Genomic DNA, 14,715 nt, shown 5'->3' on the forward strand with positions numbered 1-14,715 from the left:
TCAGTTTTATTATGTCATTCCTCCAGGAAACTTTGGCTAACTGAAACCTGTCTCCTCTTAATATTAATCTAACTAAAATTAAACTTGCTAAAATTCTGACTCATAGAATGATAATATTAAAGGAAGACTTTTTGACACTCTGAGAAAAGAATATTATCTCGCTTGTTCTTCATGTGTCTAAAGACAACTATCATGTCCCTCCATCAATTCTCCTTCTCCCTTGGGCAAATCACATGACCTTTCTGAAACTCAGTTTCCCCATGTGTAAAATAACCTGACGGACTTGATGACTTCTAAGAACCCTTCCAACTCCAAGTCTATGTTCATTTCACCAGTGGGGGATATGCTTTTTCCAGCCTCTAAATATCTCCAGTTGGGGCAAACAAATAAGCAAAAAAGATGCACATAAATGAATTGCTGAACAAATATGCATATACATTAAGAACATATATATACATACATATATACGTTTGCATATACATATATATTTTATTATAGGAAAAAGAAAAATATCTCCCTTCAAGTTGATGAGGTAGGTTACTGTTGCCAAATAAACCTATTACAATGCAGAAATTAGACAGGTGAAAATCCAGATTTATATGCTTAAGCACAGGTTCAGGGGGTAGAAAAATAATCCTGAACCAAGATTAGGTTCTAACAAGCCTTTTTATACAAAAATTACATCAGGGAAAAAGATAATTTTTGATATGTAGCAATTGAATACATCTTCTTAGACCATAAATTTGAACAGATTTTGTTCAATGGAATCATAATCTCATCCATCTCCTAAGGAAACAGATCTGATTAAAAGAGACTCTCTAGGTAAGCTAAATTAGGTTACAGATCCAACTGACTACATTTAGAGAGTTCACAATGATTGAGAGGAGGAGATTTACATGTCACAAAGATAACCAAAGGTGGATTCAGAAGAATCCTTCCACAAAGAGTTACATAAATCACTTTGGGAAACTCAGACTCCCTTTTGGCTTCTTATCTCAGGAGTGTCAAAAAGTCTTCCTTTAACATTATCATTCTAGGAGTCAGAATTCTAGCTAGGTGAGATTAATATTAAGAGGAGACAGGTTTCAGTTAGCCAAAGGTTCCAGGAGGAATGACATAATAAAGCTGAATAAAAGGAAATACAAACATTCTCATAAGTCTCTCATGTACAGTGATTACACGTTTCTTGAATTTTTCTTCTATGAGACAGTTTTTTAAGTGTTTGGGACATGGTCTCTCTCTTCCCCCCCTTTTCTTCTTTTGGATAAATATCTCTTCTTCCTGTACAGATCCTCATGGACTTTCATCATTTGCATGTTCTGAAATGAAGGTATTAGATGAAGAGGGAGTGAGGAAGGGGCAGTACTATAGAATTAATGATACACAGATGGGCATAGAAGCACTATGTGCCAGACATTGTGCTAAGCACTCTACAAATATTATCTCATTTGATCCTCACAACAATCTTAGGAGACAGGTACTGTTATTATTCACATCTTATAGCTGAGGAAACTGAAGCAACAGAGATTAAGTGACTTGCCCCAGGTCACACAACTAGTAAGTGTCTGAAGCCAGATTTGAACCTTAGTTTTCTTGATTTGAGATTCAATGCTTTATCCACTGTGTTACCTAGTCATAGGGTAAAGAGAGTAGGGTTCCTTTGTTAGAAGCTTTTCCCACTTGTGTCTTTTCTTGTAGGGTGGCTCTCATTTGAGGGCATGCTGCTTTTCTATACGGACTTTATGGGTGAGGTGGTCTTCCAAGGGAACCCCAAAGCCCCTCACACTTCAGAAGACTATCGGAAATATAATGCTGGTGTCACCATGGGATGCTGGGGGATGTGCATCTATGCATTCAGCGCAGCATTCTATTCAGGTATTCAATTCATCAACCAATGTTTGTGGTTGCCTGGTATGGGCCAGGTACTATGCGGGTGCTAGGGAAACCCAAGACAAGAGTGAAGCAGCCCCTGACCTCAAGGGGCTTATATTTTCTCAGGGGAAACAGAAACAGATAAATCAACACACAAATACACAAAAGTGATTTGGGTGATGGGGCAAAGCCCTAATAACTGGGAGTGGGAGAGGGGTCCAGGAAAGACCTTTTAAGGGAGGCAGCTTTTAACATGAGCCTGGAAGGGAGTTAGTGAGTGAGTCCTAAGAGGTAGAGTTGAGGAGGGAGAGCATTCCAGGTATGGGAGAGCCAGCCTATGCAAAAGTAAGGAGATGGGAGATGGAAAGTCAATTGAAGGGTACAGAGAGTAGCAAGGTGGTCACTTTGATTGGAATGATGGCATTGGAGGACATTGTGATCAGTTTAGAAACACGGGTTACAACTATATTCCCAAAGGTTTGAGATTCCAAACAGAGGCAAAATAACAGATCAATATATAAATTGACAGGTAGATATAATTACATAGACATCTGTTCAGAAGGAAGTAATGATAACTAACATTTATTTAGGGCTTTAAGATTTGCAAAGTATTTTACAAATATCTCATTTGATCCTCACAGCTTTGGGAACTAGGTGCTATTGTCATCCCTTCTTTACAAATGAGGCAGGCAAATTAAGTGACTTACCCAACACAGTTAGGAGGTGTCTGGGGTTAGGTTTGAATTCAGGTCTTTCTCCCTCCGGGACTGGTGCTCCATCCACTCTACCCCACCTAGTTGCCTTCAAAAAAGGCTAGGCTCTAGATAGCTTTGAAATTTTGTATAACATTTAGTTGGGCACTGGGGTACTATAATAGTAGATCTATTTGTGTTTTTGGTTAAATGTTCAGACTATTTGGAGAAGACACAGCTTCTTCTGAAAATTCCCTTGTTAGGTAACACAATCAAACACCCATCACATTGTTAAATGGAAGTGGACGTTTTCACCAAAATTTCTTTGTAGGTGGAGAAAACTAATTAATAATTTAAAAAAACTAATAAAATAAAATCTTATAAAATCTAATGTTCAAAAAATATTATAAAAGCTAATATTTGCGGCTTGCATGCTAAACTGCTGGTGAGGATTCTTATCAAGACGATGGAAAAATGAACTTAAAGTTGTTGATAAGGCTATACAAGATGTTCCCCTATTATAAAATTGGTGACCCCATTACTACTTGACATTAGATGGGGTACCCTCATCTTTACAAATGGAGGAGAAGACACTGACCCCTGAAAAGCAGTGGCTAGGTTTATGGTAAAGATCTAACTTTTGACACTTAGATCCCAAAGGACTGTGAGCCACTGAGAACCCTCAGAGCTGACATTTCTGCACTGCCCTTGGTCTTAGTAGGTTTCTCTGACTCCCTAGCACAAAAACCTTGAGCAGTGGAGGTTTCCATAGGAAGCAAGACTGTGGAGTAAGTTTTTTGAAAAACTGTTACCCCACTGGGTAAAGTGGACCATTTAATGCTTTCAATTTAATGCAATCTAACCAGCTTTTATTAAGAACTATTTACTATGTGTGGTCCAGGCATTATGTCTGGAGAGACAAAAGAAAAAAAAAACCACCTGAAACTCTTCCTGCCCTCAAGGATCTTATATTCAACTGTGGGAGGGGAATTTACAAATATGTAATATACAAGGTCATTTCAAGGGGCAGTGGGATGGACATTAAAAGGCTTATGTAGGAAGTTTTAGCCAAGCTATGCTTTGAAGTAAGCTAGGGATTAACAAAAGATAGAAATGAGAGGGGCATATGTTCCAGGCAGGGAGACGTATCAGGAATAAGTGGCAGGCTAGTATGACTGATACACAAGTCAGAGTGAAAGGGAATGATATGAAATAGTCTAGGAAAGGTGAGTGGGAGGCAAGCTGAGGAGTTCATGAAATGTTCTGTGATCTCTGTGGTGGCTCACTCTCTTTCTCTGTTTTGTAGCGATGCTAGAGAAGCTAGAAGAATACTTCAGCATTCGCACGCTGTATTTCATTGCCTATCTTGCCTTTGGATTGGGGACAGGTCTTGCCACACTCTCCAGGAATATCTATGTGGTTTTATCACTATGCATAACATATGGGATATTATTTTCTACCCTCTGCACCCTCCCCTATTCTCTGTTGTGTGATTACTACCAGAGTAAAAAGGTAGGTGGTGCCCCACCCCATCCCCCCTTCATATTCATGAAAAATCTTAAAATGGGAACTTGTATTACTTAGGCCAATTTCATTTCTCCAACCTTTTAGGACCAATCAATACGCCTGAGTCCCACCTGAGGCAGAGTGCACAGGGAGCTGCCTAGGGCTCACAGGGGCCAACCCACCAGACCTTAGTGTACACCTAACATCAGAAGCACAATCGGAACCCAAGCTTTCCTTTTTGACTGCAAGTAGAGCACTTTTTTCCACTACACAAAGTGAAACAACATACATAAAGTGCTCTGTGTAGCTTAAAGTACTGTATAAACAGTAGTTATTATTACTATTACCCTACAATCTTTCTAGGTGAGATACCACAAAAGTAGTTTCTCCTTTCCCTTTCCCTCTCTGGCCACTGTTTCCAGTTCCTTTGCCAGACTCACTGTGCTTGCTGCCATGTTTGTATAAAAGGTTGAGTGGAGTTGGAAGAAAAATAAATCCTTTCCCCTTCCTTCCTTTCCTCCTTCCTAATCCTTCCTTCCCTCCTCCTTTCCTTCCTCACCCTCCCTCCCTCCCTTCTGCCTTCTTCTCTAGGCTGTTACCTATCCATAATTACCTCTATGCAGGAGCCTGAGGCATCCTTTCCTATGGAGCACTTTGGTGTTGCCCACTGCCTCAGCCTGGAGTGGGGCTCCGATTCCCTTGCTTAGGAAGTCCTGGCTTGGCAGTGAGCAGATGGGTCAGTTATATACTACCTGGAAGTAGAGTTCAGCACCAAGGGGGCAGGTTCCATTCCAATGTCAGATTACTTATGTAAAAAATGGATATTCTTCTAATACTCAAGTATGAGAGTCATCCATACTGTGGAGAAAGAAACCAAGAGATACCCCCCTGGGCATACCTGAATATATCACACATGCCACCCTGTGGCAGATGAGGATGCTCTGTGGCTCAAGCTTCAGCACAATGAGAAACGGTTCCCCTTTTCGCTATGAGACGCTCTTGGCAGTCCTGGGCAAAGAGTGGGCAAGTTAACGCTGACTCTAGAAACAAGCCCAATTGTGTCAACTCAACTTTCTTTTTTAACCAGGCTGTGTGTAACGGCTGCTAGAATATATAAGTGAACCCATTCTAATCACCCTACTCTTTTGGCTTGATTTCTTCAGTGAGGCCACAGTCCCATGTTGGCAACATCCAAGCACTTTCTTCCCGAGAGAGCCGGGTCATGCAATGGGCGCTGACCTCCTGAGCATTGCCCCTAGCCCAGGTGACACTGCAGCCCCCCCCTCCTGTTAAAGGAACACGGCTGTCTTCAAGAGACTCCGGCACACAGAGTAGTTGTGCCTCTCTCCCTTGTAGTTTTAATTAATGTGAGTACCCAGAAGTCCTGATCATCTTAACCGTTGGAATTAGATGGATGTGCCCAACCCTTAGCAGACAAAAATGCTGTTTCTGATGGGCTGTGTGGTTTGTGTGCTTCATTCCAGGAGAGGCCATCAGCTCCCTCTTTCAGAGGTCAGAAAAGAATCAAGGATCAGCTTAGATCCTTCTATTAATAACATTGGGTTTCCTAGGAACATGTCAGAAAGTCTTCCAGCCATCTCCCCAAGGGAAGGGGTAGTTGTTTTCCTCCCATAGAATGCTATTGTATTGACCTAGGTCACAGAACAGAATGGGGCAAGGGACATATTTCTGATAGAAGCAGGCCGGAGGACAGTTTGGTGTCTAGATTGATAGTGATCCCAGTAGTAGCAGAAGCTTCTTGTTTTGGCTGCCTCAACCTCTGGGACCCATTCCGGACTTAAGAGGTTATTATTATCCTCCGAGGCAGAGCTTCAATGCTGCTCTGACATGTATCTGTAATTGTGTATGTGTTATATTAAAACGATGTAGAGAAAACTGACTGTTGAGTGCAATAATATAGGTAAAGCCTTTTGTAAACCTGTAAACCACTTGTAAATATATGAGAGTTATTAGGAAAGGTTTCTTCTCCATATGAATAGCTCTCAGCTAGAACAGCTTCTGGCTTCTGACCGCAATGTTGGCACCTGATTAAGGGTCACCAGCTTCGTTACGAGGAGAATTCAGCAACACTTGTCATATGACCACAAGGCTGCTGGTGCTTATCGTTAGAGAAGATGGAACAGAAATGGGTTTTCAGGCAGTCTCTAACTTAATAATAGAATGTGTTCTCATAGTTCATCCAAAACTTGCATTTTCCCAAGAAAATAAATTGATAAATGGTGATTGACTCCCTCAGCCATCCTGCAGAAATCTATTAAACCCAGGGATTCATGAGGATTTGGTGTATCCTAAACCCCTTTAGCAGACTGGTGAAACCTGTGGACCCCTAATGTGTCTAAACTCTAGCAGTGACAGCATCATTTTGTGGGTTCTAGGTCCTGGGGCAGAAGATCAGTTGGTTTAGGAAAGATGTGTGACTTCTTTCTAGAGGTTCTTAAAGATCTGTAGGAGTGAGGGAGGTCTGTGAACTTTTAAAAATATTTTTGATAATTGTATTTCAATATAATTGATTTTCTTTTTAATTCAATGTATTTCACTTGATGCATCTAAAACTATTCTGAGAAGGGGTCCTTAGACTTCATCAGATTGACTGCCCAAGGGAGTCCAGGATACATGCAAAGATTAAGAATTCCTGTTCTTAAGAATTTCTGTTTTAGAAACATAATCAGTGGTGAAAGAGGCTGAGTTTGTCTGTGACATTCTCTTAGCTCTTGGTGCCTCTTTCTCCAGGTGACCCAGGCTAGCCTCTCATTGTCCTTGCTACCTTAGCTCTTTTTCTAATATCACACACACACAACCTTGGTTTACCAAAATACTATAAAAAATTCTCTTCCTTTCCTCTCTTTTGGAAGGCTCAGTTTCTCCATGCCATAAATGCTTAGTAGGCATGTGAAACAAAGCAAACCGATTGAATTAATTCACTCTACATATGCACAAATGATTTTAACCCTTTAAAAAAGAGGGTGTTTAGCTTATTCTATGCTAATTCTCATTGTGGAGAATTTCTGTCATAGAGATACTTCCAACAGATACGGTTTCCTTTTTTTTTTTAATTTAGGGAAAACAAGATACCCCAAACTTTTTTTTTTAATTTAGTAGTTATTTCATGAATGCCACCATGCCCTAGGCCCAGAATCTCATAGTTTGCAAGGAGACCAAGAAGCTCACGCTTCTTTGAACTTTATCTGGTTTATGACCTGGATTCTCTGGGGTGCTGTCATCACTCTGAAGACAAATATAGAACTCTTGGACTATTTTCTTGCTTGAGGATGGCAGTAGAAAAATCTGAAAATGTCCTACGGGGGCTTCCTGGTGGCCTTAACATTTGTGAAGATGAATTAGATACTCTTTTGTTGTTGTTTCAGAAAAGGTTCTAGGGCTAAAGAGTTAGTGCAATGGATTATGCATCGCTTGGTTCCAGTCATACTTTTTTTACTCACATTTTTCTTCCTTTTGAATCAGTTTTCAGGGTCAACTGTGGATGGCACCAAGCGAGGAATGGGGGTGGACATCTCCCTCCTGAGTTGTCAGTACTTTTTAGCTCAGATTCTCGTCTCCATCATCATGGGACCATTGACCTCAGTGGTGGGCAGTGCCAATGGGGTAATGTACTTCTCCAGCCTTGTGTCTTTTGTGGGCTGCTTGTACTCTTCCCTTTTTGTCATTTATGAAATTCCTCCCAGTGAGGAGTTAGAAGAGGAACACCAGCCACTTCTACTGAACATCTAGCACCCTGAGGACCTCTGTTTTGGGACTAACGCTTGTGACACGGGCATTTTGAAAAAGGGCTAGTTAAGAGCTGACCAATGGAATGACTGGATTGCCTTGACCAGCCTCCTCAACCGGTGTACAAGTGGAAAGATTTCCTTTTGGAATGTAAATATGTGACAAGGCAATAAATAATAGCCAAAAAAAAAGCAAAAAAAAAAAACCAAACAAAAAAAAAAACCCTAAGCCTCCTTTCTCTAATGGTGAGGGGTCATCCTCGCGGGGTAAGTAGGGGGACTCTATTGATCCAAGATGGAAGAAGCCATGAGTGTGGACTGAAAGGAGGAATACTGTGTTTCTCCTGTGACTTACTAACAGAAGAGACCTCATGAATCCCAGCATTCACCATTTAATATAAAGCTAATTCCTTTAAGATATTCTGGGAGGCATGGGGTCCACTTTCATTTTAAATCACAAAGGAGAGTTTAGCTAATTTCCTTTGAGATATATATTTCCAGGTCAAAAAGCCTTGTTTTATCCTTAAGATTCTTATGTAAGTGTACAGTAGAATTGGATCACTGAACTAGAGGAGGCCAAAAAGATCACAGATCGTTCCACTGAAATAGCCTGGCAGCCTCTGCATGCACTTCCAAGCTGGCTATTAATTTTTTGCTCATCCATTTTATAAAAGAGGAGACCGAAGTCCAATGAAAGGGAGGGAACTTAAGGCTAGAGGTACAGCCAGAATAGCTTCCTGGCCCACAAGTCCAGTTTGTTCATCACTTTTACTTTGTAATCTGTCATTTTTGTGAACCACCAAAGGAATCCACAACTAGAGGTGGGGAGAGAGATCATGGATCAAAACTTGAATTTCCTAGTCAACCAACATGATGCAAGTCTCAGAATCTTCCAAGCAGGTAGGCAGAAGAGACCAGGGGGACAGTAAAGGATCGTTTTGGTGTTGGGGCATTTTAACTCAGAGGCAGCTCAACATGTCTCAGGTTAAAGAAAATCACCCAATCTTGGAGGTGAGAATAGGCATTTTTGGTTTAATAGGAAAGGGTACTGTCTTCAAGGTTATAAGCAAACCACCCAAAAGATATCACTAAAGTTGGCATTAAGAGATAGGGAGAAAAAGAAATAGGGGGTGCCTCCTTGGCATCCACATATTTTTAAATATTTTTAAGCTTTGTGGCCAAGTTTGACATCCCAACTACATTGCCAAGAACAAACAAAGGCTGAACCACTGCAATGGTGGTGACAACAGGGGCTGAAGCAATACTGGGGCTCATCCCTTCAAAGTATCCTTCAAATATCAATCATCATGAATTTGATTATATGATCGATTAAGTCATGTGCCCTGTCTTGGACTATTAAAGGAGAGTATCTCTCCCCAGAACACAGGTGCTCATCTTGTCTCCCTAAGCCTGATCAACGGATAAGAAAACAGCACCGTGTAGGTCCTTACTGACTGACAGTTAACAAGCAGAATCTAGGAATCTCCCTGTGGAGAATTTTTAATAAAAAGAAACAGCTGACTCACCTATCCTAGGTAGAATTAGCCAAAGGTTACTAGACTGATTTGGGGAAACTTCTTCAAGTATTTGTGGGCCCATGTCTAGTTCTGACTAGATTAGGGTGAAATTCTCTCTCACTAGTCTCCAGCCAAATTATTTCCAAATAGGTATAGTTAAATGGAACAGATGTTGGGTTTGAAGTCGGAGGACTTGTGTTCAAATCCTGGTTCTGCCACTTACTACCTGTGTGATCTTGGGTCTCAGTTTTTTAATCTGTAAAATGAAGAGTTCAGATGGCTTTTGAGATCTTCCTCTAACCCTAAGTACACAGTTCTCCCCTCCCCTCCAACTCCTAGTTTTCTAACTTTGACTACACAGTACATATCACATATCATATTTATTGAATAAATGAATGAGAGGTAGCCTATTACAGTGGACAGAGAAGAGCGTCATCTTGGAGTCTAGAAGACTTTGGTTCACCTCTTGTCTCTGACATTTCCTAGCTGTGAGACCCCCAGTAAATAATTTCTTGAGGTCCCAAGCAAGTCTCTAAACTGCAAAGTTAGTGTCAGTTAGCACTGGCAACAGGAAGGTCCTCATTGGCAGTTCCCTTTACCAATGAAATTACAGGTCTGGCTAAGGAAAACGATGCTATGAGAATATAATATAACCTCACCCATTGTGTAGTAAAGGACAAAAGCTTTTTCTTCTTCTAGTGCTGCCACGTGGTGGCATACGAGGTACCAGACATAGGCGTGTTTCTTGTATAGGAGAAGAAGGAGTTGGGTTGGGGATGTTCAAGAGCTTGACTACTCAAATGAGGGAAATGATCAGGTGTTGTAGGTTCAGTAACATCAGAACGGCAAATAAGCACCTTAAACGAATTTGGGAGCTTACGTCAAACTAGTTATTGCTTGAACAAAGCAATTTTCAAATCTGTTTAAAGAAAAATCCATTTTTTTTTCCAAGCTAGGTATTAACCTTTTGCTCATTCATTCAGTTAATAGTCAATAAGCATCGATTAAGTCCCTATGTATCAGGCACTGTGCTAAACCCTAGGAATACAAAGAAAGGCAAAGAGACAGTCTCTGCTCTCAAGGATCTCACAGTATAATGGGGCAGAAAACATGAAAATATGTACAAACAAGCTAAATACAGGACAAATCAGAAATAATCCAGAGAGGAAAGGCATTAGTATCAAGGGGGAGCAGGAAAGGCTTCTTTTAGAAGGTGGGACTTGAAGGAAGCCAGAGAAATGAGGAAGTAGAGATGATGAGGGAGAAGATTCAGGTATGCAGGGACAGTCAGTACAAATACCTGAAGTTGGAAAATGGAGTATTTTGTTGGAGATACTCGAGGCCATTTTCACTGGACTGCAGAGTAGGTGGAGCGGGATGAGAGTAAAGAAGACAGAAAAGCAAGAAGTTGAGGTTGTGAAGGGCTTCACATGTCAGAGGATTTTGTATTGGATCCCAGAGGTGATAGAAAGCCACTAGACTTGACTGAAGAGTGAGAGGACATGGTTAAATTTAGGAAGACTCATTTGAAAGCTAAGTGAAGAATGAATTACAATGGAGAGCAAGGAAGGAGACTGACCAGAAGGTTAGTTTAATAGCCCAGGAATGAGGTGAAGAGGACCCAAACCAACGTGCTAGCAGTATCAGAGAAGAGGGGGTAGATGCGTGAGAAATGATATGAAGGTAAAATGGACAGGCCTTGGTAACAGATTTGGGTATGCGGGGTGGGTGATAAGGTGGAGTAAAAGATGACATCTTTAAGTCAGCAAATTTAGAAGGAACAGTGGTGCCCTTGAGAGTAAATGGGAAACTTGGAAAGGGGGAGATTGTAGGTGGAGAGATAATGATTGTTTAGGATGTACATCTACAAGGCATTCATTTTGAGATATCTAATAGGCAGTAGATAGGAGACGTTAGTGCTTGATCAGTAGATCTGAACCATGTGCATAGAGACGATGATTGAATTCATGGGAACTAAAGAGATCCCTAAGTGAAGTAGTATAGAGGCAGAAGACAGCCCAGGACAGCCCAGCCTGTGACCTAGATGAAGATCCAGGGAAGCTGATTGAGAAGAAATAGAACCATGACAGAGGAATGTCACAGAAGTCTAGAGGTGGGCTTTCAGGATAAAGAGATTGCCTGACTGTTGAAGGTTGTAGGGAAGTCAAGGAGGAACAAAAAGAGGTCTTTAGATTTGACAATTAAGATATTCATTAGTGAGAGGCAGTAGTTTGGAAAGAGCAGGTTTGGTGAATGATGGGGTCAGAAAAGAGACTCTAAAAGAAGGAAGGAAGTGAAAGCATCACTCATAGACTGCCTTTTCAAAGGGTTTAATTATAAAGGAGAGAGGAGATGTGAGAAAAGAGTTCGTGGGAATGGATAGATCAAGTTGGAGTTTTTTTGAGGATGGGGAGGTATGGCCTTATCTGTAGGCTAAATAAGAGAGCAAGGAGAGGTTGGAGTGAGATAACAAATGAGACGGAATATGATTCCAGGTACATATAAAGGGGTTTTCCTTGGTGAGAAGGGCTAGCTCTTCATGTGAGATAGTGGTGAAGGACAATGGGAGAAGGCATGGGGATGATATGAAATGAGATGGAGAGAAGAGGGAACTCCAGGAGATGTTTTTTCAGTGAAACATGAGGCCAGGTTCTGAGCTGAGAGGGAGGGGTAAAGGAGAGCCAGGGAAGGTTAGAGGAGTAATGAAAAGGTTTGGAAGGACCACTATGGAAAGCAGGATAGTGAGTTAATTAGGAAGATGTAAATGGATTGCCTTTTAGCAGTGAGGGCTCAGTTGAAGTTATGCAATAAAAATTTGTAGGGGATCCAGTCAGCAGGGTTTATGATTTTCTCTGGCTTCATTCAGCAACATGTGAGTAGGAGGTAAAGACAGTGAATGGTGGGAGTGATCCATGGCTGAGGCTTGGTATGGCAACATTGGTCATGCAATAAGGGGGATAGAGAGGGACAGTATGGAGCTGAACCAATTCACCAAGGGGTCAAGATGGGGAAAAGAGGAGAATGGCTAATTGGGGTAGATTGGGGATAGGGGGGAGAAATTGAGGGGTGGAGAAATTGGAGTTCATGAGGACAAAGACTTGGCTTAGGAGATACAAGGTAGAGGGAGAGGTGGATTGATGATAAAATGTGATTACTTAAAGGGAATTTCAGTTTGTGAACGTGGAAGTGGAGCATTTGTGGGTGATGGCAAGGTCAAGAGTATGATCATTTGTTGTGTGGCTAAACTGGGGTGAAGGGGTAGGTCATGTGAAGTAAGTTGAGGAACCTGGGAGGTTAGAGTTTGAGGGAGGGTCAATATTATATGTTGAAGTCCCCTAGCATGGGGGTAGGACTTAGGGAGAAGAAAGACTGAGTCTAGGCACTGAACTCTTTGGGGAAAGAAAAAGAGTGTCCTGGAAGCCAGGAGACAATACTTACCTTCCATCTTCTGCTGCCTCTAGAGGGAAGAGGAAGAGGAAAGTTGGTGGAGAGCAAGACTTCCCGCTGGGTCAACGCCTGCCTTATCTCCAGCCTTTAGAGAGCAGAGGAGTAGTGCCTTCCACTTTATGATAAATGTTCTCACATCTGGTCATACCTTATACATCCCAATGGTTCTGAACTCCTGTATGTCATCATTCAAAACCCATTCTCTATCTTCCATGCCTAATTTCCATCCCCCTAAATCCTTGCATCCCCAAACCCCATCCAAATTCTACCAAGTCCTTCCAAAGTGCCCTCTGGAATGCTTGTTCCACAGGCAACAAACTTCACTGCATCCTAAATCTTTTCCTCTCCCACTCCTTCTGTCTTCTAGCAATCACTGAAACCTGGCCCTCCTCTGATGATATATCCTCACTATCCACCCTTTCCAGTACTGGCCTATTTTTACTCATTCCCCTAGGCTAACTGGTCAAGGCTGGAATACTCTTTGCTCCCCATTGCCACTGCTGGGTTCTCTCCCTATCTCCTATTACTCAATATACTCTCCTCCTTTGAGGCTAATGCAATTCCTACCACCCAATCAAAATGCTGATACTTGTTGGTTACAGACTTTCAGGTCACTACCTCCCCTCCATGAGTTTAGTACCTGGCTCAGAATTTTTCTCTTCCCCTCAAATTCTGCCCTCACATTAGTGGACTTTTACCATACAATCATGACTCTCCCTCAAAAACCCTAACCTCTCATTTCCTCAACTAACTCATCTTGAATGACCTTCTACCCCACCTCAGATGCACACACAAATCATATTTTTACTTCTGATCTCACCATCATTCAGCACTACCTCCACATTTAAGAATTTCAAAATCTGACCATATCCCCTCCCTCTGCTTTCCCTTACCAAATCCTACTCTTTCATATTGTGACCTCCAACCCCTGACCTCTCAGTTCTCTCCCAGGCCATCATTTCTGCATAAGCCACACTCTTCTTTTCCCCATCTTAACCCCTTGGTGAACCAATTCAATTCTGGCAATTCATTTTGCCTTTCCATACCTCAATCTTGAATCATATCACCTTCACTCTCACATACATGCTGAATAAAGGTGGAGAAAATCATGCAATCACTCTGAGAGGATCCACCACAAAGTTATGTTACACAACTTCAATTGGACCCTCACTGCTACCAGGGAATCCTATATCTCCTTTAACTCACCATCCCACTCTTCCAAAGCTTTTTACCCATCCTCAAATCTCCCATGGCTTCTACTCCCTCACACTCCCTTGGCTCAGAACCATGCTTCATGTTTTACAGAAAAAACTTAAGACTGTGACTCCCTCTTCTTCATCCTGTATCACTCAGATGCCACTATCTATTCCTCTCGTTTCACATGAAGAGGTGACCTTACTCCTTATGGGGCTAACCCCTCTCCCTGCACAAATCACATCTCCTCTAACAGAGTGCCTCCTCTGTCATCTCCACTCTCTCACATCTTCAGTTGCTGCCAACTGGCCCTTTTCCTCCTGCCTACCAATATGCTCATGTATCCTTTACCCTCAAAAAGCCTCAACTTGATCCTTCCACACCTGCTAATTATCGTGCTGTTTTTCTTCTGCCTTTTGTAGACCTCAAAAAGCTGTCTTCGACAGATGCCTCTACTTCCTCTTCCTCTTTTTAACCCCTTACAATCTAGTTTCCAACCTCATCATTCCACTGAAACTGTTCTCTCCAAAGTTACTGATCTTAGTTGCCAAATCTAATGGCCTTTTCTCAATCCTTATTCTCTTTGACTTCTCGGCACCCTCTGACACCATTGAGGTCTCTCTCCTCCTTGATACTCTTTTCTTTAGGTTTTCAGCACCCCCCTCTCTCCCTCCTATTTGCTTCTTCTTTGTGTCTTTCTGGATCCTCTTCCAGATCACACTCACTAAACAGGGATCTGTC

General features: G+C 41.8%; 1 protein-coding gene across 4 annotated transcripts in view; it reads left to right on the forward strand.

Moving 5' to 3' along the window:
- Positions 1-8,039, forward strand: part of SLC45A1 (solute carrier family 45 member 1) — a 42,950-nt gene extending 34,911 nt beyond the window's left edge. For 2 of the 4 annotated variants that reach the window (XM_072608764.1, XM_072608763.1), the window contains exons 7-9: positions 1,699-1,875; positions 3,871-4,076; positions 7,554-8,039. In XM_072608764.1, coding sequence (XP_072464865.1) covers positions 1,699-1,875; positions 3,871-4,076; positions 7,554-7,820 — 650 coding nt within the window. In that variant the 3' untranslated portion in view covers positions 7,821-8,039. Of the gene's footprint in view, positions 1-1,698; positions 1,876-3,870; positions 4,077-5,233; positions 5,438-7,553 lie in introns of those variants that run through there. The other 2 variants (XR_011966990.1, XM_072608765.1) reach the window with 2 other exon arrangements.
- Positions 8,040-14,715: the final 6,676 nt, after the last annotated feature.

The sequence above is a fragment of the Notamacropus eugenii genome, chromosome 5, assembly GCF_028372415.1.
Source record: "Notamacropus eugenii isolate mMacEug1 chromosome 5, mMacEug1.pri_v2, whole genome shotgun sequence".
NCBI lineage: Eukaryota > Metazoa > Chordata > Mammalia > Diprotodontia > Macropodidae > Notamacropus > Notamacropus eugenii.